At 43.9% G+C, this 22,859-nt stretch overlaps 1 protein-coding gene across 1 annotated transcript; it reads left to right on the top strand.

Moving 5' to 3' along the window:
* The first annotated feature begins 595 nt into the window (after positions 1–595).
* Positions 596–5,540, top strand: cbx5 (chromobox homolog 5 (HP1 alpha homolog, Drosophila)). Its single transcript, XM_069660908.1, has 5 exons — positions 596–716; positions 1,208–1,388; positions 1,750–1,981; positions 2,534–2,634; positions 4,227–5,540. Exons 2-5 carry the CDS (start codon positions 1,258–1,260, stop codon positions 4,366–4,368), a joined length of 606 nt encoding a protein of 201 aa, XP_069517009.1. The 5' UTR covers positions 596–716; positions 1,208–1,257; the 3' UTR covers positions 4,369–5,540.
* Positions 5,541–22,859: the final 17,319 nt, after the last annotated feature.

The raw sequence follows: 22,859 nt of genomic DNA, 5'->3' as shown, positions 1-22,859 counted from the left end.
TAGCAAAGGACACCCCTCTGTCACACAGCCATTGGTCAGGAGTTCCCGCTGCAGTCTGTCGTCAGCATTTAGTGGATTTTTGTTGGTTCATATTCAATCAATCACCACTATCGGCCAATAAGCTTACGGCGAGCATTTATTTTACAATCATGGCGATAGAAGGTTATAAATGCTACATGGAATGCGATTTTTGGCGTTTTGTACATGATATGGTCAGGTCAGTAAAAATAAAATGCAAACAACAGGGTAAATCTCACGAATACACTGACAAAATGCAAAAAAACAAATATCAACGTTCAAGGGACCCTGGTTGCTATATGATTCTGATTTTTGACTTATGGGTGGAGCTGTGCCTTTCTCAAAACCTTAATATCTTGTACTGGAAGATGGTACTATTAATGTTTTCAATTGAGACAATTGTTACATTCAATTACAATTTTTTTTTTCAGAATTCTAGAAGAAATCATTTATATAATCGTGGTAGGATCATATTCTCTAACCAAATATGTAGGTCATCAGCTGACCGAGGGGCGTGTACTTTCATTGTGCGCCTTTCACGCGCGCTTTTTACGTAAAGACGAGCGCACAGCGTCTTTATGTGATCCAGGCTAGATGCTAAAGTAGCTTCAGCGTTGGCCTCACACCACAGTTCTAAAAAAGACACGCGATATTTCCGTGGTTTGCTGGTCAAAACCGGCGGTCTTCACACCCAAAAGGTAAGGAATACCTGCCACATCATAGTGCTTAATTTGCTCAAAGTATTTCTTTGTATTTAACGTCAAAGATGAAGAGTGCTAGCTTGTTGCAGCGTTAGCTTGCAGGCTAATTACAATGGCAAGTTTGCCAGTGGTTAGCTAGTCGCGTTAGCTTAGCTAACACAACATTATATCTCAATCCTCCGCGTATTAAGTTTTCTGATAACAGTTTGTAACAATTAAAGTAACGCTACTTTAGCGAGGGAACAGTTGCCAAGAGGGGTTAGCCATTCAATAACTAAGTATAGCATTTTAGTCGGTCTAAACTGTTGCGGATGAGAAACGACAATGAATCCTTTCGTGCATATCTAGCTAATGCTGACTTACGTTAAAGTGTACTGACTAACTACTACAAGTGCCTGCAGCGTTTTCAGCGGAATAAAGCAGAATATTTCGACTTATATTGTCTAAACTCTCTCTAACGTTAGCTTCTCTGTCGTTTTTCTGCGCAGGGAATTGCCATTGGTCTGCAACAGCGTAGTGTTCAGCAACAAACTTTGCTATGGGCAAGAAGTCTCGCGAAGAGGACTCCTCATCCTCTGATGAGGAAGAGTATGTTGTGGAGAAGGTGCTGGACAGGAGGGTGGTGAAAGGCAGGGTTGAGTTCTTCCTGAAGTGGAAAGGATACTCAGAGTAAGTTATATTCTCGCCATTGTGTAACCAGTACATGAGCCTCCAGCGCGACACATTTAGGCTACATCATAAACACTGCTTGCTTATGACTTACCTTATTTTACATTTAAAACCGTTAAAGTTAGTACAATGGATTTAATTTTTTGTCACATGATTTTTTTCATGGTGTATGTAAATAAGTTATATTATAAGACCTATAAATAAGTGAGAGGATAAATTACAATGTTATGAATACAACAGATGCTATGAAGTGTGTTATCACTACAGTAAATGTAATACATCATAAATGTCTGGTTGATGCTGTTGATTTACCACTAGTCGTTATACTGGTACTGACTAGCTGCATGTTGTTTTTTTGCAGAAAGCACAACACGTGGGAGCCAGAGAAGAATCTGGACTGCCCTGAGCTTATTTCAGAATTCATGAAGACCTACAAGAAAAGCAGCAGCAGTGGTGGAAGCTCCACACCTAGCAGTGGGGGCAGCAAAACAAGCACAGGCCCCTCAGGACGCTCCAAAGACTCCAGTACCTCAAAGAAGAGAAGCTCTGATGATGATGAGGAGGGAGGAAGTAAGCCCAAAAAGAAGAAGGAGGTAAATAGTTATGTCTTTGTGCAGTAGTTTTATGACATTTAAAATACAAAAGTTCTTTAGATGAAAAAAGCATTAAAAGTGTCCAATTTGGGGTATAATACAGTTTATAAAGCAAATTTACATGTTTGATGTAAACACCTTTTTCAAGCTTTGTGTGCTGCGCTGTGGCTTTTCACTTTTGGAAGTAAAAGCTCAGTTCTTGATTAACTGCTCTTATAAAAATTACAGGTGATTTGTGTCTCATTGTAGAAGTGAGAAACATCAAGGGGTTTTTGTATCCAAGGATACTCTTTAGCAGCTTATGATTAAATTTTAAACATTTAATTTTTTGGTTTACTTGATTCTTTGAGTAATAGAACGTAATTCTTAAGAGTGAATTCTCTGCATCAAAGACATGTAAAAGTTGCTGCTATGCCATGTTCAATCGTGAAAAATCAGCAGACACGTATTTGCCAACTATCTAAACCAAATTAGTGTTCAATCGTATTGTTGACTGTAACATTCAACAGCGTTTTTTCTTTGCTTAAAAGATGCATTTCTTTCCTTTTTCAGGATGAAATTCTAGTCGCTCGTGGCTTTGAAAGAGGACTTGAGCCAGAGAAGATCATTGGAGCTACTGACTCATGTGGTGACCTAATGTTTCTTATGAAGTGGTAAGTTTTCTGGATGTTCTTCGCATGTTTACATTTGATACTTAGTTTTGGCCTAATGTTTCTTCATACGAGTGAATCACTATTTAAAAGCACATACGATATTGTCATTAAGAATCATATTAATTCATGCACAGGTCTAAAGATGGCTGTTGACTTTAATGTAAACTTTAGGGCTGCCCTGAATTTGGATTTTCAGTCTTTGAGTCTGTATTTTAAACTGCTGCATCTCCTTGTAGAGGGAATGTGGGGTTCTTTTGGTTAGCTTGTGTCTGTTCCGCACACCTGCAGAGCTAAAACATCAGATGTAATATGGTGGATTGTGAAAGTAAACGTGTGTGTCCTGGTTTTAGTTTTATTATTCAGTCCGTGCTTCACACATCATCTCTTCTGCTCTACAAATAATTGTGAGCAGTAGGAAGTTAGTCACTTGGCAGAGCTGTGGAAAAGCTTGTTTTAGTGTCTGGTAGTTAAGGTGTCCTGATTTGACAGTCAGCACTGGAGTTTAGAGCATCAGGGCAGCCAGAAGAGTTGCATTTTCCATTACTACGCTCTCTGTTTCCAGCAGAGTAAGTTTGTGGTTTTGTAACATTTACAGCTTCTAGGCAGAAGGTGTAGTGGTCCTGCAGATGATTATCATAAGAACAGCAACACCTTACATCTCTGCTTAGATGAAACCATGATAATTCTAATCACCATAATTATTCTAATAATTCTGTTTGCTAACTAGATACGTGCGTATGCAAATTTATGTTTTATATACTGCAAGTGATACATAAATGATGTTTGGGTATATGAACATCTTCCATATATTTCTTTTAAACTGTAAGAGGGGTAATCCTGATAAATGGGTATATAAGCTTATGGCTATGGGTTTATGCTTTATTTTTAGAAGAAGTAATTATTGAATAATTTTATAATTGAATTATTTAATTCTGCTCGTGATAATGTTTGCAATGAATTTAAACAATGTGCATTGGCCTTTTCACTTAATCAGATACTACATTTCTTGGTGTTGGTGCTCTTCAGGTTTCTAGGTTTCAACTTTTGTACTGCGGCAGTTGCCTGCAATAGTTGCTGTCTGCACCACCACTGCTTCCAACTTGTAATGGAATGATTCTTTGAAACGGCCCTCAATGTGCCAGATTGCTGCTGACAAATTACCCATTAGCCAAACTAATAGCCTAGCTGTCCATTCATATACAAACAGTAAGCGACACCATAAAATTTTATGCCATCACACATTAGCTAGATGGATATATGCGTGGTGCGTCGTCACTCATGCCTGGTCATGCTTCATTCCAGAGTGGCTCAAATGGGGCAACAGTTCTACTATAGCTGTGATTAGAACATTTATTTGTGTATAAAATAAACAGGAGAAAGATCTATAAGAATACTACAAAATATAACGTGGGCATGTCCTAAGTAGATTCACAAGCTCCCTTTTCCTACTTTGCATCTGAGAAGCATTATTGATAGTGTTGTATTCCATCCATTCTTTACTGTTAATAATAAATAAGCAATTATAATAGAATGATACAAACCAACTTCCCTGTTAAAGAAATCACCCAAACCCTGGTCTCTGTTTCTTACAGGAAAGACTCTGATGAGGCAGATCTCGTGCTTGCCAAGGAGGCCAATCATAAGTGCCCACAGATTGTCATAGCTTTCTATGAGGAACGTCTCACCTGGCACGAAGACAGTGACAAGAAAGAAAAGGATGCTGTCAGTGCATGAGTGCATCACGTCAGGAGGAAACATGACCTCCTCCACTGCAGGGACAACCTTGAGTCGGACATTTTTCACGCCCAAACCTCCCATCCTTCCTCTTTACCATGTCCAACAACGACACACAAACAGTGGGCACAGTCGTGTCTCTCTCCATCCATAACCCACTGGAGCACAAGGGCCCAGACTGCTGACAAGGAACCATCAGACAGAGGGAGAAGCTGTAGCGGGCATGGCTGATATGCTACTGGGGAAGGGTTCTGCTGTTCTGTCTTTGTATTCTTTACCTTCTTTTTTTTATGTCTTAACACATCATGTTTTAGCGCTCACAGGATACAATTAAGCCAGTAAGGTATTTTACATCATGACCATCTGTTCAAACTCAGAACATAGTCTTGATACCCAGAGTTTACAAGCTGTGTTAACTATGAGCTTGTCCCACATTTGGTACACAACCCCATTCTCAACTCTTTATAGGCAGTGCACCTCCATGCTTTAAGAACCCACTAACGCCGCTGAGGATAAGACTAGTATCAATATTCAGGAAGCAACCACCGCAGCACTTTCCTGACTGCATAATCACTTCCTTTTTAAAAACTTTTTATCTCTTGTAGATTTTTTTTAGTTTGTCCTGTCTACCAGGATACAAGTACCCTGTTTGAAATTTGCAACTGATGCCAGCCAATTCTGTATTTTTAAACAAAGTGATGATATCCATGTTTTTCGTTTTGTTTGGTCATTTTTATCTCTCTTCTTTTTTTTTTCTGTGTTTTAAATGTGAACTTTGTGATGTTTTTTAAATTCCTTCATGCTATCACCAGTTCAAGTAAAGGACAATAAAACAAAATTTGCTCTATTTTGTATCTTTCTTTTTTTTTAACTGCTGTGTTATAGTTGGACCAGTCTCATGTTACCAGGTTAGACAATCTTGTATCCAAACCAGCATTCATCATCAGTCATTGTGGTCTGCCACCTTGTGGCTTAATGATGAAAACCTTCTGAACCAACTGACTAATCTCTCTGATGCCAACCCTGCAGTTTAATATGGTTTTATTGATCATGACGGTTAGTGATGCTTTGATATATTTTTTTTTACGATGTTAAGTGGTATAATAGACTTGGTAATTTAGAGTTCTTGTTTGTCATGTTAATTTGAAACATTAAAACCAGTTCTAATTGGATTATGCATATCTTGGACTTTTATTGTTCTGAGTAATTTGACTGTTCTTTGATATCAGTATTAAACTTTTTCTCTTACTACCAGGAAAGCAGAGGTCAATTCTGTTTTTGTGTTTTGATCTGCTGTACTCCAACATGGACTCTTAGGACCAAATTTTCATTGTCAACTGACTGAGATAAGCTCTGCTCCTTGTTTCTGATCTTTTAATTGGCATAATAAAGGTGGTCTCCCCTTTATTACATTTCATTAATCATCTCCCTCTATATCGGCTGGATTATCATTTTTCTGTCATTTCCCTCCATTAAAAAAATTGTCCTTTCACACCCTTGAGTTTTGCTTTAGTTCTTGCCCGTGCAGAGTTTTTCAAAAGTAGAGTATTTCTTGTGTAAACTAAATGTTACAAATATGTGTACAGTAGCAACCTTTAATAAACATTTTCAACGTTAACATCACTGTCAGTTGTCTTTTGTTTAAGGATGTAAAGTCTGCAAGATTTAAGAAAAAGTATGAAGAATAAATTGCAAATGACTTTGGATGAAATGTGTAAAAAATGTGCTACACTCAACATTAGCATAACATCCGGATATGAGGATGGGAAATAACTTCCTGTGTTTAACAACTATCATGAATCCAAAGCTGTTTAATGTGGCCCCCTGTCGAAAAGCATTTTTATGTTTCTTGTTGTACAAAATGTTTGAAGAGCATCAGCTGCTCTCACCCAGCAGATGGTGCTGCTGAACAACACCAAAGCAAAAACTGCATTTTTTTAAATGCAAGTCATTCACAGTTCAAACTCCTAAATTTGCTCACTATAACAGCTCACACATTAATCTTTATTCCAGCCTTTATAGATGATCATGTTTATATCAGTGGCTGTGGGCCAATGTTGTGTTTACTTACTAACATCTTTTCTCTTTCTAGGACTTCCATCGACTTCTGAGTAACTTCGGCTGTTGTTGACATCTGCTGAAGACACCTGTGGGTGCACACACTTCTGATGTGCAGTGAGGTACGTCGACTTCAAACTGACGCTTTCATTTTTAATTCCACTGGGAGATTTTAGACTTTTATTGAAAATACTAGTAAGAATTTCTATAGACACCAGATGTGAAAATGAAATGTGTCTAGCATAAAACGCATTGATATTTCAGATAACTTCACTTTGATTGGACGGATATTTTCATCCGTAGAGTTGAGGGGAAAGAGAAAAAAAGATGGGATATTGCGACAAAGGTCCCTGCCCGGATACAAACCCAGAACATTATGTTCATGCATGGTTGGCCCCTTAAAGCCCTAGGCCACCCCACTTCCATTACATGTAATGATGCAGCCATAAAAAGAGAAATCAGTCGGTATAAGGATCACATAACTTGAATAACAGACCGAATGAAAAACGTGTTTAATGCTGTATTATGTGAGGATTTTTCCTCAATATTAAAGCAACTCAAGGAAAAAAAAACAGAACACCAACCAATTTCTACTAAAGATATAAGGACGAGACCTCATTTTGTCACGGTCTGGCCCCCTTGACAAAAACAGGAAATTAGTTATTTCTTATAATAACCAGATGTCAAGCAAGAAGTGTCTCTGCTATGGGGAACCCCTGCAACATCAGCAATAAACTGCGGTGAAGGTTGAGTCTAATCCTTGTTCTTCTCTCACCACCCTCTTTTTCTTTCTTGCTGCCTTTTATAGTGACTCCCTCTCTCTGACACACACACGCGCGCACACACACACAAATTGCTGCTCAGCTACGTCTAAAGTGATGGAATTTTCCTAGCAAAAAGGCTTTTACACTCCAAATGGAATGCAAAGGTCACTAGTAAATTTCCAGCCCCTGGGACCATTAAGCCGGGCAAAGGGAGCGAGCAGCAGGCTGTTTTATGGAGCCTGGAGCTGTCTGCTGACAAACCCAAGCCAGTAAGGTTTGGTTGGGAAAGCCACAGTGGCACTCGTGGGAGCGCTGTCTGTGATGTGTGGGCAAATACAGATGTAGGAGCAGTTCAGGGCATGTAGAAGGAAGCGTCATTTAAGATAAAAACCTGAATTGGGGACATTTGATGTGAGCTTTATGTTAGGAAGGAGTGCGGCAGAGTATGTGTGGCAGAGTTACGCTAAGAAGTGAGCTGGATGCACTCAGAATTATTTTATATTCAGAAAATATGAACACATTTTTACTGTATTCTTAAAAAGCAACAATAATACTACTTTTTGTATGTCTTCCGAGGCGTTCTTTGTCTCAATAATTATTCGTACAGTTTAGGTGTAAATTTATTTATTCGCAGCAGCCTCCCTGCACTTCAAACACACTCCCTCCTGTACCAGTAACTTCTAGTGCAAATGAGTTCCACAGGGTACGGCCCACGGCAGAGGTGGGTCGTCTTGCAGCACATTACACCAAATGAGTGTCGGGGGAGCTGTGGCGAGGGCAGGGACTGCTGCAGTGGGCCTCATCAGTGTTACACAGCTTGTTCAAGGATAGCACTTAAACCAGCAAACAAATAAATGTGCACTCATATAGATAGCACGAACAGACGGAACAATGCACTGTTACCTTGTTTTTGAGAGAGAAAAAAAAGATTTGTAGTCCTCAATTAGTGTCTCAGAGTGAGTAAAAAAAAAAGTGTTGTAAGTTATGAGTATCACAGAGGCCGGTGTAATTTGATGTGGCCTTTTCTCGTGCCGTGGTCATGCAGGCACAGCTGCCCGACAGCTGTGTCTCCATTTCCTCGCTACAGCCAGATAAAAAGGTCTGCAGCGTCTACTGGTGCATCATCCCTCGGCACGGTGCACTGATCTGTGTGAAGGTGATTGCGATGTGATGCTCTAATTTGGGTGGCTATCACACTTAATGTGCAGTAAAGCCTCATAGACAAAGCTTGGTTCTAAATACCCCCTCTACTGCGCCATGGCTCTCCCCGCCAAACCTCTGCTGGCTGTGTTCCCCTTCACTCCCCCCACTCCTCCCTTCATCTCCTCTCCCCACCAGGGGAAAGAGTTATAGCTGCCATAAAAGGCAGGTAATGCATTGTTAACTAATTCTGTCTGCTCAGAGCTGATATATCCTCTGCTCTAAATCTCGGTGCTTCCAATAAAATGCAAATGCTAATGCTTGCCCTCCATGAGCTGATATCATTTTTAACAGGCCAGAGGTAAATGCTAAAGAAGGGTGGGGTGGGCCAGAGGTAGTCTGAGCCTTCATGGTACATTGTGTCGGTATGGAGACCTCCAGACTTGATGCACACACCAGTGGAAAACAGAATGAATGTGGCTGCAGGTACGCGCATGAGAATGCAACACAACAGTTTTGCAAAGCGAGGGTTGTTTTGTTTTAGTTAAAGCTAGCATGTTATCTTTGTTATGAGATGCCAGCATTTTCCGTCAGTACTACTCATTCACCATCAAATAACAGAAACCAATTTGCCTGCGGATGTAATGCATCATATTTCCATGTTAATAGTATTGTCATACTTCGTGTAACCTTGGGCTTCTAAATATTGATCCACTTCTAGATTTTCAATTATCCCGTGCCGTTTTTCTGCCATCTGGTAAGGACCAGTGATTTGTGTTCTTTCATATCTGGAGGCTTGTCCTGTAATTAGACCATAAATTAATTTGCAGAAAGGAGAGAGAGAGCGCGCAGCAGAGATTGAAGGCATTAAGTAAGTCCTCGGCGGTTGGAGACAGAAAATCATAGGAAAGCACGGCTCAGTGTTTTATTCACTAGACTTAGATAACTAGATTATAAATTCCAACACCATAACTTTTCTCTTCCTTGTGTCACTTGTTTTGCTTTCAAGTATTTAAAACCATGCTGCCTCTAATGATTGCGAGTCAGTTTTTCAATAAATGGCAAGAAATCACCCACTGACATAATTAAACCTAATTACTTGCAGTGCCGCAGCAAAATGATTAGGAAAAATGGGGCATATTAGTGTCAAAATGTACGTGAAAGTTCTCTGTGAAATGTGCTGTGAATCCATCAGTGGGTTTCAAATGACCCCCCACGCTGGCAGACAACAATTGTGCGCTTTGAACCGGGCTCTTATTTACAGCACTGCTCAAGTGGAGGTCCTAAAAAGCAAACGCATCTTGATTGATTTTAAATTGGGAGTATATGCTCTCCTGCAAGATTAGCTCATTGTCCCCTGCTGCTAAATTACACACAGTGATTGGGGCTGTCGCTGCACAATGTCGGAGCACTTCAACTGCCGCTCTCTTTGCCATGTGGAAATTCACATTAGACAAGCACAAGTTACTCGCTTCAAGCAATTAGGAGGAAAAATCTGTAGCAGAATGGGCTTCTCTTGTGGTGCAAAATGCAAAATCAGCAGGGTGTGAGTTTCAAACACTGCAAATAGACTACAAGCTGTTCTACAGTGACAGGAAGACAGGCACAGTACAGTCTGTAGCTACAAAGCTGCATCGCTGTACCTGCTCTACATGATACCTTGGGTGTTCTTTAGGCAAGGCCACAGCTGCCAGCATACTCTGATCATATCTTGTGGGGGCTTGAGAGGCAAGGTCAGCCAACGCAGAGCCCACCTGCTCCCCCCATTCTCCATCACACACAGTCCCTCAGCCCCGGCCTCCCGGAGGAAACATGCCTGACCGCGGCTCTGCTACAGACAGCATGTGTCCCTGAATTTATGATGGCGACTTATTGGCGGCCTTTCACGTTAAAAGTCCTCTTGAGTTTCCCAGTGTAGCTGTATGTGTGGTGAGCGTTAATCCATTAACATTCAGGGCAGACACGTACAGAGGCTGGCTCTCTGCCAGCCCTGAGCCCTGACAGTCTTTGACCCACCGCTGACCACAACATTCTCCTGCCTCCGCTCCCAGCCATAGCCAGCCTCCACATAATGCAGCGCCATAAACTATCTAATGTTACACTGTGTATGAATGTGAAGTATTATACGCTTGAGGTCCAATATGCAGGGCTTATAAGCGGGTGAGAAGAGTCCAGCTGCGACAGCCTCACTCTGGCAGAGCGGGGGGAAAATCACATCTGTCTGCAGAGCTCTACACATCTTGTGTTTTAATCGTAGGACGTCAGATGAACATAAAGATTCAGTCCTTTCTATTTCCATCAAGGATCAGAGAGGCCATGAAATCCCTGGGATTTTCTGTGGTGGTTTTTATTTCAACATGAGATGTTAAAGTTCGTATTAACTGATCCACAAGGAATAGAGCTGGCAGAACCTAAACTGCTGCGAGGCCTCAGAGTAGAGAGCTTTCAACAACACGGGCAGGTCTGCTGCTGGAGGTGGCTCCTGGACTGATTATAATTTTAGTGGCTTATAAAGCCTTGATAAATACTTTATAAAGCCTCATTGCGTAACAAATCTAACACATAAAAGAAGGCATAGATGTTACTCCACGCAGGATAAAGGGGCTCTTGACAGGTTCTTGAATAGCTTTTATAACTCAATATTACAGCCACCATCCTTGTAAGGGCCCTGTCATCTCCCCAGGCCCGCAGGATATATATATGTTAAACACACATTCAAGTGCTCACAGTCGAGTCCATTACGCTGATTAGCAGTAAACACATTTGTAATAAAACTTAGTGAAATAGAGGAGGATGGCCTGTGTGCTGATTCATGGTGGAATCTCTGTGAAATATACCGTGTCCTAGGTGTCGTACTTCTGAGGGCGCGGGAGTGATGCAGGGCTTTACTTACAGGATCTGTAACACATACGAGCCAATTTATCCAAACAGTTCATGTCTAAACACCGAGTCCTTCATCTCAACTGTTGGCCAGAAATAAACCGAAGCAGAGCAGTGTGGCAGGGGCCCAGAGAACGTGAGAGAATCTGGGAAGCAGAGCAGACCAAACAGATGTCTTTCCACGACTCAGACACCTCCTGCTTCTTTCCGCTGCGCTCTCGGCTGTCCATCTATCCCCCACTTTACCTGACTGTCCATTTGTCTGATCCTCCAGCCCTCCTTCTCTGTAATTTAACTGCACTTGTGTTGCCTGTTTTGTGATGTGTTTGCTATAAACCAAACTGCACATTACGTAAGTATTATCTGAAGGATTAATGGTCATTTAATACTTCCAAATGTTTTTTGGGTAGCAGTTATTAGAGGAAGAAGAAAGGGTGGATCATGTGTTTCCACTTTTGACCTTTCCTCTGTGGCATGTACACACCTGGTTCAGTTTAGAATGCTGTTTCTGTGGAATAGCTGACGGCAAACCGGCTGGAGCTTTTTTCATCTGCGGGGAGGAGGTGTAAATGTTTACACCACTTATTCTCTCTGAAAGGTTATCATACGTTAGTTCTCAACTTTGGTGTCAATATAAAGTGAAGCGCACAAGAGATGTAGGCGCAAAATCAAAGAGTCAGACATGATAAGTGGTAAGTGAGTGAGTATCCAAGTTGTAACCTGAAAGAAATGGTTCAGCCTTCAGGCAACATCAGTAATCTTGTCTTTTTAATAGAGGAAAATTTCATGTGGTTTTTAACACGGCCCAGGGAAGTGACCTTTGATAAGTTTTGTTAGCAAAGCTGCTTTCCTTCAAAATGACATCTTTAAAAGGCATATTTTAGCCCCAACTACGTGAAAATGTATGTCAGATGTGTTGCCTTGATGATGGGAAGGGCAAAGCTCGGCCACCTCAGACTTGGAGCAACTCATCTGTTTCCTATTGGAGGAAGTGATTCTGGCAGGAAGGCCGGGGCAGTAGATGAAGGCAGGCTGCGATCGAAAGAAGGTAAAAAACGAAAAAAAGAGAGAGACTAAAAGGCTAGAGAAACAGGAAATGACAGTGTGACCCACTGGGTCCACTTACTACCTCGCCAGAACCCCCTGGCCACAGCCTGCCTACTGAGCCAGTGGTTTCCATCACCTGCTGCTTCTGGTTCCCCCACATAAATCCAGGTGCTCCTGAATAAAGCTCTCTTTCTCCAGGAGCCGCGGGGAGCCGGAGGGGAGGCAGCACGCTGGAGGGGCTGAACTCCTGCTACAGTGAAGCTCTGCCTCCTTGTGAGAACATGTCATGGAAAATACTGCTCCAAATAAGGCTAAGCTAAAAGAGAGCTGGGGATTCCCATCACCCCCCTGCTAGTTCAAAGCTCCATTCCTTCTTTTTATTAATTCTCTCTTCTAATTAAAAGAAGCTGGCCCATTCAATATAAAGTTGCAGCATCTTTTTATTACTGTTTCCTACATGCCTGATATTAATATAAACCTAGTCCACTGGGAGGGGGAACCTCAGCCCTCCCCAGCTCCTCACTGCCCCCTGGCACGCTGAATGGGCGCTGCAGCCTGAGCTGATAAACCCTAGAAATCATTCCAGACTCCAGCCAGAGCTCTTTACAGTACCTTCAGCGCTCCCTGGTGATGGATTAATGCACTGTTGTTGTCATTTTATTGCCATTTTATTGCCCTGGTGCAATTTACCAGGCTTTATGTGCCTCCGCTGTCCGGCGGAGCAACGCGCAAGCGCACGAGGCGAGCTATCCCAAACAAAGGCCCGCCGCTCATCCGATCACCACGCATGCGCACCACACGATCACCACTCAACTCAGAGCACACACGCACACTATCTAAATCAAAAACACGATTCATTCAAACACGAATGGGGCACTATAGAATCCAGCAGATGAAAGCATCAGCAGTGAATCTTTCATGCTGCTGATGGACTCCACACTCAGAGCTGCTGCTGTTCCCCGCTCCCACCACCTGAGGGCGACATCACTCAGCTGGCTTGCAGCAGCATGGAGAGGCAGCACTCTTCCGTAAAGTAAAAGTGTCTATTACAATATACAAGTGTGCAGATTGAGGGTTTTTACAATTTCACAAGTTTGCTTAGAATCCTACGAGCGGTTTTGTTTTTTTGGACGGAAGCTTTATTCCTGGGCGAGTTCTTTTTTATTTAATTCCTAGAGATTCCAAAAGATACGAAGAATTTTGACGTTTCAGTTATTCTGCGGTGATAGCAAAGCTGTTAATATTTTAAATAAACCCAATTTTAACATTCGTAAACGTAGCAAAACACATATCACGTGTTACTGTGACACACACCCCACACAGCTGCAGATCTGCAGCCGTTGTTGTAACATGTGGAGCAGTTTTGTAACATCTCCTGCCAAACTATTATCACTCCAATGCTGTGGGGAAAACAGCCGTATACCTACAGCCAAATCCATTAGCTGGAGAGAAAAAACATCTCGGTTTGTATTCTGTTTACCTGTCTTTGTGGTTAAATAATATATGTTACATTAACAGAAGTCAATAAATCAGTTTATTATAACCAATACAAATTATGTCTCTTAAATTATCTTTAATGTTATTGCATTATTGCATGTATCGTTGCCACAGGAAGTAGTAAATCTAAATGATCATTGTTTAAGACCAAATGAGCACAGTGATGTTATTTATAGTGGCTCTAACTCGCTGAGTGGTCATGGCAGGGAGCAGCCACCAGAGGGAGCATAGATGCTGTTCAATCCATTTCAAAACCACAAAGTCAATTAAAGTAAATCAATAATGGATTATCCTGTCTGATCCTATTAGGCTGCAACTAACAACATTAAAAAATACAGAAAAAATAACATTTTTCTTGCTTGTTTGAAAGGGAAGATGCATAACTGCTATGAAATTATTTAAACATCAAACAATTTATTTCTCCTTTGGTCCTCTCTGCCTGGAGATTTATTCCCTGCTTCATGTAGCCTGTTTGGTGTAGGGGGTGTATGAGGATGTACGCCTGTGTGTATATTTCTTTCACTTTTGCAGTGTAAAGTACAATTTTAGCGAGGACCTGTAACCTCAGAGTCTCGTACGCCCTGAGAGGTGCTGATCCATCACTCTTAATGGAAGAGGATAAGTTTCAGCCAGTGAAAGAGAGAACAGACAAAGGCAGGACGATTTATGGCAGACGTAGAAGTGGAACTCCTGGCTGTGGGCCTTGATCTGAGCCGGGCTGTGGCTAGGCTAGACTAGGCTACGCCCCGGGCCAGGGTCATTCACATGCACGCTATCACACACTTACACACACAGGCCCAGATAGCTTCAATCCCCGCACCACATCCCGAAAATCCAGACCTTTTCTCTTAAGCTTTTGAAGTTCCCCCTGCCCCCTTTTTCTGGCCTAACTTTTGCACGTCCATCTTTTCCGGTGAGTGGTGAGCTCTGCGAGGTGAAATATGGAGTGGAGACCTGTTACATGTTAGCTTAGGAGATAGCCAAGGTGTAAATTACGTGGGAGTCGCTGGTCAGCCTTATTTATGAGAGGCCTGTCAGGTGTTTAGGTGTTGGAGTGAGATGTGCGGCTTAAATCGTTTACTTTGCTGTAAATCAGATCATACAGGCCACATCTGTTTGCACGCTGTGTGTTTACGCGTGTGCGCCTGTGTTTGGGGCCTTGTTTTTGTGAGGCCTAGTTGTGATGATACCAAGGCGTGGGTGCTAATGCTTTGTTTTGAACACGAGGGCGTGTGCACGGGTTTGTAGGTCTGTATTTGTCTGCAGGCCGTCACTGCTGATACAGATGGGTTGAAACATTAGCTGATAGTTTTAGTTATTATGCTCTCTGACTAACAAAGACGCTCTTAAAAGATCCCCTCAAAACCTACACCTGCCGACAACATTATGAGCAAACATGAAACCTATTCAAGAGTTTTCTTGTTCCCTTTGTCATGTGTCTGTCTCTCTTTTATCTCAGACGTATCATGTAGAGATGGCTAGCTGTGAGTGTAGCCCATCTGAGGACATCAGGTATCACTCAGCAGGTAGTTAGACCTGTCATTGGATGATGGATACTCGCTCTCAGACAGAGGAACTGCAGCAAACAGGTTGTATAGACCCTGTATTTGTTACATTTGTCCACCTCCTATAGTGCGAGCCGTATCTCGCCCTATTGTGCATCCGCTAGCTCGGCCTTGTCCCGGCACAACAATGTCATGGGACTCTGCTGGAGCGTTTTGTTACCCGCAAGTGGGAGAGCATCAGTCCTTAAAGTGAGACCAAAGGGGAAAAAAAGGGAGTGGAGAGTGGAGGAGAGATGAGCCGGGCTGAGGTTGAAAGGGGTTAAGAACATGAGACAGAAAGCTCCGGAGAGAGATGGAGAGGATAAAATGAAGGGGAGGAGAAAGAAAGAGGGACAGAGGATGATGTGCTGGAGGCAGGTACATCTGCATTCTCTCCAAACACAGCATAGGCCTGTCTTAGGTGTCTCTATCCCAGCAGCACTCACTGGCAGATTTATGGCCTCCTTTTGTGCACATTGTCCATGCATGTGTGTGTGTGTGTGTGTGTATGTGTGTAGGAGCAGTAGGGATAAATTGAGAGCGAGGGACACGAGGTACAAGAGAAAGAGTGTATGTGAGTCAAGCAGAGGCGAAGGGCGGCAAAGCAAATAGCGGCCATGTTGCATTCCATCGATATCACAGCCCCCCCCCCCCCCCCTCCCTCCTCCAATCTCTCCCATATTTCATCCTTCCTCTCTCCCTTTATCCTTTCCTTCTTTCCTCTCCTCCTCCTCCTCCTCTTCCCCTCTCCCTCTCTGTCTCATCACCCTGCTCTTCACTTGGCGCTCTTGGCCCTTCCTTTGCTCTGCCGGGTCCCAGGCTGTAAAGCCCTCTCAGGGGGAAGGGTGTAAATCTGTCTCCCTGTCTCAGGAGATTTCCTGGAGCTCAGCAGACTCAACAAAGCCTGGTCAGTGTGGACGACCAAATGTCTCACACACACACACAGAAAGAGAGCGAGAGAGAGAGAGAGAGAGAGAGAGAGAGAGAGAGAGAGAGAGAGAGAGAGAGAAATGTGTTGGCCTTAGAAGCAACTTGTGCAAATTATACATACATGCAGAAAAAGACATTATGCTTGGCCTTGTTGGGAAGCTCCTGTGAAAACAAACAGGTAGGCCTCTTCCTTGTCTAGCCGAGTGCCTGGGAAACCAGTGTTTGTGTTTGTGTGTGAGTGTGTGTGTCCACAGCAGACCCTACCCCCCCCCACCCCAAACCTTTTGTCCGGCGGGGGCTGTCCAGACGAGCTTGTTGTCTCTCTTTATTTTCTCTCTTCCCCCCAGTCTTTTCTCTCCACTTCCCTCTCTGCTTTATTGCACTTGATTCTAAGCGCGTCCATTCCTGAGATGGCTCAGATAGCAGCTGAAGCTAAATTGCCCGTCATAAAGCATCTGCAATAGCAATGGAGCTCTCAGGGTGGGACTGCTGCAAGGGGGTGCGCAGGGCGGTTACGGGCTCGCTATGAAAATACAAGGTCCTCTTTTTAATCTTTAAATGCAGAATATGAACTCTGTTTCAACAGCCACAAATCACAAGGCCCTTCCTTAAACATTAAACGATTCTGTTGCATGATCGATTTCCTGAGTGCCTCCTAAATCAGCTTTATGCATATAATTTTCAGGAACATTTGGCTATTTGAGCGTGTGGGTTTTGGAGAAAAGTGACTGAAAATCAAAAGTAAAATGATCTAATGGTATTTCGGGATGCCGAAATGCTTCTGCATGATACTACTAATTACTCACTCAAGACAGGCTAGTTAGAGTGAGATGCTGTGATTTATGGGCGAGTCATATATTTGGCTGTGCTATGTTCCTGTCAAACGGTTGACAGATAGATGACTGCTGGGCTGTAATTGGCCTTCCTGTTTGTATCTTTTCTCATGTAACAACAAAGGCACTTCCCGGCCTCGGCCTCTAGAGGGTGCACATGTCAGAGCGCCGGTTATGACAACAAGCGATTCTTTACAGGAAGAAGAAACAAAGGAGAAAGGAAGGATGAGGAAGTAGGTGGGAAAGACACCAGAAAGGTTATTGGAGTGTAAGAAGGTGAAGGCGAATGCGCAGGGAGAGAGCGAGAAAGCCGGTCGGGTAAGTTCTGTTCCTGCAGGGCTCGTCTCTGAACAGAGCATCTGTGTGTGGCATTTGCAGAGAGAAATGTCTCATTATCCAGCCAAAATAATACCCCGAGCTGCCAAATTAATCTCAACATAGATTCGCTGCAGTCAACACAGAAGCGTGGCCAAAAGATGTAGAGATAGAGACACAAAGCTGCAGTGTGTTCAAGTGGGAAAATCCCTCTGTGCTCCTATCAAAGCTGTGATATGATTGCCCGGGAACTGACTGCGAAGGAGAAGAATTCCAAAGGACCACAGGAGCAAGACAGGGCCAGCAGCCCGCTTTGGCAGGAGCCCCGGTGTGATCATCATCTATGGAAGGAGTGACGCCCCTCACTCCTGCCTCCTTCTGCCTCCCAGCTAGCCTTGCCCCGTGACAGATGAGCCCAATGACAGCAGGACGCAACAACCTGCAATTGAACATTCCCCTGCGATCTGTCAATGTCTGTGGTGGCGTTTCACTGTCAGGAAAACACACAGGGACACACGTAGCTTCACACACACCCTCGCATTAAGTCATTCCCCAAGTATTGGAGGAATCATGGCCTGAAACACCTTCTCATACTTGTGAAATAGCTCAGATACCTGTTGCAGGTGTTCTTAGGTTGGTGTGCGTGCCTCGCTTTTGCTCCGCGTGGGGGTAGTTCTCTCAGAAAGAAAAGGCAGATAATTGCAGGCTTCTTCTCTGGTGGGAACAAGTTGCACTGTAGAGAATTTCAGATGGTCTGTCTTTAGTGTTTGCTGGGTTTCAGCTGCTCCTGCAGTTCCCTGCTTTGACCACAAGGTGTCACCTCGCTCTCAAAGAGGAACATGGCTCCAAGCATGATGGGGGGACTTTATTTTCCGCTTTGGTGGCAGTGCTGTGGTGTAGCACGGCAAAATGAAATAGGAAAAATCAAAATAGGACATAAATGTGTTTGCCGCATACAGGGCTTAATGAAGTCAGCCTTGCCAGTACATTAGGAACAAAGGCAGCAGAGAGAAAGGCACTGAAGGACAGCTCACAAACAGTTCCCAAATAAAAGGGGAGATAAAGTATGAATGGCGAGACTCCTCAATGAAAAGCAGTTCACTGCTTGTCAAAAAGGAGATTTATTTTCCAAGCAACTGGCTTTTTATGGTCAAGCTCCTCCACACTGGCGAACAGCAGCGCGTTGTAATACGGCATGTAAAGAATGGGATTCAATAGAAGCAGTCCTCCATTTGTCATATTTAAGGGGATAGAATAATGACCATTGGCTGCCTCATGCTTGAATCGCTCAAGCTGGCTTATTTTGGTGTGCAAACTGGAGGATGAAGACGAATGGACTTCATACATGACTTTGCACAGTGCAGGCTATCATATCATGTCATATAACTTAAACCAATCGCTGGTCGCTTATCATTACCCTAAGCCTGGAGCAGTCGCCGGTCCTTTGCTATGTTTCAGTGGAAATTATAAAACAATCCAGCTGTCTTCACTTGGTTGTTGCAAACTGATGATCGCTTGGCTTCTCAGCCATAAAAGCCGGCTGCAAAATTAATTGTTTCAATCAATCAATTGGTCAATTTCAGAGCCATCAAGCTTTGCCTAAGATCATGTGCATTCTCTACCCTTCTCCTGCAGGATGGGCCTGGAGAACGCCACATGATTTATGGCCTCTGTGTGTGCTGCATACATATACAAATACTATACACACATGCTGACAGGCGCACACACTGAAGCGACAAATGCTTATACACAACACGCATACACACATGCATGCACACGCACAGATTCCAAGTGGATGACACACAGCAGGGGGTGGATCACGTGAGGCAGCGGGACGAGCACAGAGGGGAACTCTTCTATGCAGGCTATGCTAAGCATGCCGGCTAAACATAGCACATGATACACAACCAGCAGTGATGGATTGAGCACACTCACTCTTACTTTGTGTGGTTTACACATGCTAACTAGTATACTAATATCAGACCTATTTCAGTGGAGTACACAGTTGTATGTATACACATGCAAACACACACATGCATGCGTCTGTATACATGCACATGCATTGTATATGCTACATACACTAGGAGCCAAGTGCAGAGCCTTGTTGTTAGCGTGTTGTTCCTGTGCTGTGGCTTGTGGGCCTGTCTGCAGGGCTGATCGATGATCTTTTACTGCTTCCCCAGGATTATCGGTCGAGTTCACCGGGAGGGGAAGGCAATTCATCAGAGCACAGCAGAGAGAGAGAGAGAGAGAGAGGAGAGAGGAGAGGGGACAGAGAGGAAGGGAGAGAGGCATGGAGGGAGAGAGAAGCGTTGGGGGAGTCGGTATGAAAATGGAAGGAGCGATAGGAGAGGGCAGGTGGGAGGAAAAACAGAGGGTGAGAGGAGAGAGGATTGAGAGAATACGGAGAGCAAGATGGAGACGGAGGGGAGAAGGAGGAGATGTACAGATGTGCTGGTGATAACGTATCACCTGGAAATGTATGGAGAAGATAGAGGTGCAGACAGAGATGAATATCGCAACATTAAACGATGGAGTGTTAGGGCAACCTCAGATTGAACCCTCCTCATACTGTGTATGCAACATCAAACAAATGTATGACAGTCTACTGTCTGTAGCTATAAGAAGCAATACCACATGTAGAAATAGTAGGAGCAGCGCTGCTTTTATTGCGGTCGGATGTTGTGTTTTGCATGTATTTATTTGACAGTTAAAGAAACAAATGGCTGTAATCCTAAAGCACACTCTCGCAGACGACACCGCAGCTCCTCCAGAATTATTCTAACGATTGTTATTATTAACTCTGGAAACCCTTGATGGTCTATAATCCCATTTAAAATCAGAGTTTGAATTAATCGTCGACGTATAATAAGTCAAACACGATCACACGAGACAAGCATCCCACATTTCAGCGCATCATTTTCCCCACAATCTGACCTTGCTTGATTAACACGCTCTGCAACAGGGAATAATCATGCCAGACTGGAACACCTGCAGATAGAAACGCGTGGAGCCAAGTGTTAGCTCAGCTCCCAGAGGTTTGGACTCTGTGTGCCCACGTTGTAGCACATTTTGCAGGGGCCATAACACACGTGTTCCAGCTCATTCAGCTCGCAGAGTGGAAAGGGGGGGAGAATGAAAAAAAAAATGGAGAGGTGATTCAGCATCAGCGGCTAAAGCTTCAGCGCCAGATGAAGTTTCCTGCAGATTTCAGTCCAGAAAACTATATTATCACTAATTACTGACCGATATCGGTGACTGAAAAGTAGATCAGTGCTCACTTGTACTGAGAAGAGAGAAAATTCCCAATTAAGTCCTTATTATACGCTAAGGATGCTGCATGCATGTTGCATGTCTCTGAACATGTCTGATTTCCTCTGTGTGTTTTTCACGCTTGCAAATGACACTCCATCCCAATTTTTCTCCTTGTCCTTGCATCTCTATCTCCCTCTCCAAAGATAGACAACCATCTCTCTCTCCCTCTCTCTCTCTTCCCCTCTCTCCATTGATGGATGGACAGATCATGTATATCCAATCTAGCAGTGCTCCTGATGCGGTTAGAGGCTGTGACAAGTCTCCGGGCGGGGTGGGGGGAACCGAGCGGAGCGGAGCAGGAGCACAGCGCAGGAACGGGGTGACGAAGAGGACACGACATCTGGAGAACACGCAGAAAAAAAAAACACATAAAGAATGCAGCAGAGAGAGAGAGAGAGAGTGTCTGCAGAGTGCCCTGAGCGTGTGTGTGTGTAGCTATGTGTGTTTGTGTGTGGAAAGCAAACATACACCCTCTGCCTTGCCCTCTCGGCTACTGTGTGGGTCTGTGAATGACAGTCCTAACTGACTGGCCGTTGTTGTGGCCACAGCAGCAGACAATAATAACAAAGACGGAGGAAAATTACATATTTACGTGCGACGGCGCTGACATATCGTGTGCATCAGATCAAACAGGCAGAGTGTTTGAGTCTCTCCTCCACATGCCGCTGTATGGACCACAGAGTGTTACGGATGGAGATTGATTGTAAGTGTGTCTGTTGACATTCACTCATGAGTTTCAGGGTGCAGTTGCAAACATTAGCCACTAGGGGGTACTGTTAACCTCACAGTATTCAAAGGGGGCTCTGTGCTCGCCGGTGAAGCTGTGGTGCTTTTCTCAGGCGGTGGTGGCTGATTTCCTGGTTCATATTGGCAGCAGGGTTGATGATAATGTATCGCTGGTTGTTACATTGCAGGTGGGGGGGTGTCTCCTCTAACCCTCCCTCCTGGCTCCACACTCTCTATGGATCTCTTTCTTGATTACCCGGTTTAAGACTTTACCAAGCCTTTCTTTCACGCCTCGAAAATAGGATAATATCCACACGTACGTTCAGGTAAACGCGGCTTAATTAAAGCCACATTTCATAGCAGAGCTTTGTCAGATCTTTGGGAAGTTGCGTCTGACAAATGCTGATGAACAACTGCATACTTTTTAAAGGCCTCTAGGTTTGAAAGCACACAAAACTTCAAGGTGAGGAAGTTGTGTTCTGAGCTAACCCAAGACCGTCTGACCCCGCCGAGGCAGAGAGGTCAGGGGTCAACTCACTTGACCCCCCCCCTCCCTCCCTCTCTCGACCATATCGTCCCCTTTGACTACATGCTAAACACACAGATAACTCCCTTTACACATACCTTTACTCTTTCCAGACGGGGTTGTGCACAGGCAGGGAGAGGAACACTTTCTCTTTTGGCTCGACGCACACAAACAGAATCAATAAACCCCAAACTGTCTGACTTCTTCTCTCATCTACCGGCCTCCTTAAACCGAGAAGTCTCAGCATATACACCTCCCGCACCCACACACACAGAAATAAGGAACTGCGCCATCAACGAATACCAGAAATTATTAAACAAAAAAAAGTCGACACAATCTGCATTCCACCTCCATTTTAAAAGACGCCGCGCAAAAAAAACAGCGGCCATTTTCTACAATGCGGAATGGCCACCCGCACCCCCACCACTTGATAGTAATCAAATTTGGTCTCATCTTTTCATTTTCTCATCTCTCCTCCCCATCTGTGTGGTGTAACTCCTCTCTTTCTCATTCTCTCCCTCGTCATCCCTCACTGTCACTCGGCAGCTCTGAGCCATTGACCTCCGACCCCCAGGCAGGTTCACCAGCGGGTCAGGAGCCTGGCGGAGGAGGAGGGGAAGAGGGGGGTGGTGGAAGGTCTGTTATTGGGGGATGCCAGCTTCCTCCTTTGGCCATGGATACAGCCTTCACTGCTGCTGCCATAGCAACTGGACGAGACGGCAGAGAGAGCAGACTGCAGAGAGCTGCTGGGATGGAGCTCTCTCTTCTGTGATCTGGCTGTAACCTCCACGGGCACACACACACACATGTTCACACACACACAGGCAGTCACACTCTCGTGCACACATAATGACAAACTGGCACACACACAGTCCCATACGTGCTCGCAAAATCTAATCAAATTTCTTATTTGGAC

The sequence above is a fragment of the Semicossyphus pulcher genome, unplaced genomic scaffold, assembly GCF_022749685.1.
Source record: "Semicossyphus pulcher isolate SPU_LCO1_2020_fin unplaced genomic scaffold, fSemPul1.0.p SCAF_13, whole genome shotgun sequence".
Lineage (NCBI taxonomy): Eukaryota > Metazoa > Chordata > Actinopteri > Labriformes > Labridae > Semicossyphus > Semicossyphus pulcher.
This window is presented reverse-complemented; position numbering and strand designations above follow the sequence as displayed.

What these genes read in the sequence shown, in the direction of transcription:
- cbx5 (XM_069660908.1), top strand. Translation starts at nt 1,258, where the DNA reads ATGGGCAAGAAGTCTCGCGAAGAGGACTCCTCATCCTCTGATGAGGAA. An exon ending in AGCCCAAAAAGAAGAAGGAG is followed by an intron (nt 1,982 to 2,533) that starts GTAAATAGTTAT and finishes TTCCTTTTTCAG; the next exon opens with GATGAAATTCTAGTCGCTCG. An exon ending in CTAATGTTTCTTATGAAGTG is followed by an intron (nt 2,635 to 4,226) that starts GTAAGTTTTCTG and finishes TGTTTCTTACAG; the next exon opens with GAAAGACTCTGATGAGGCAG.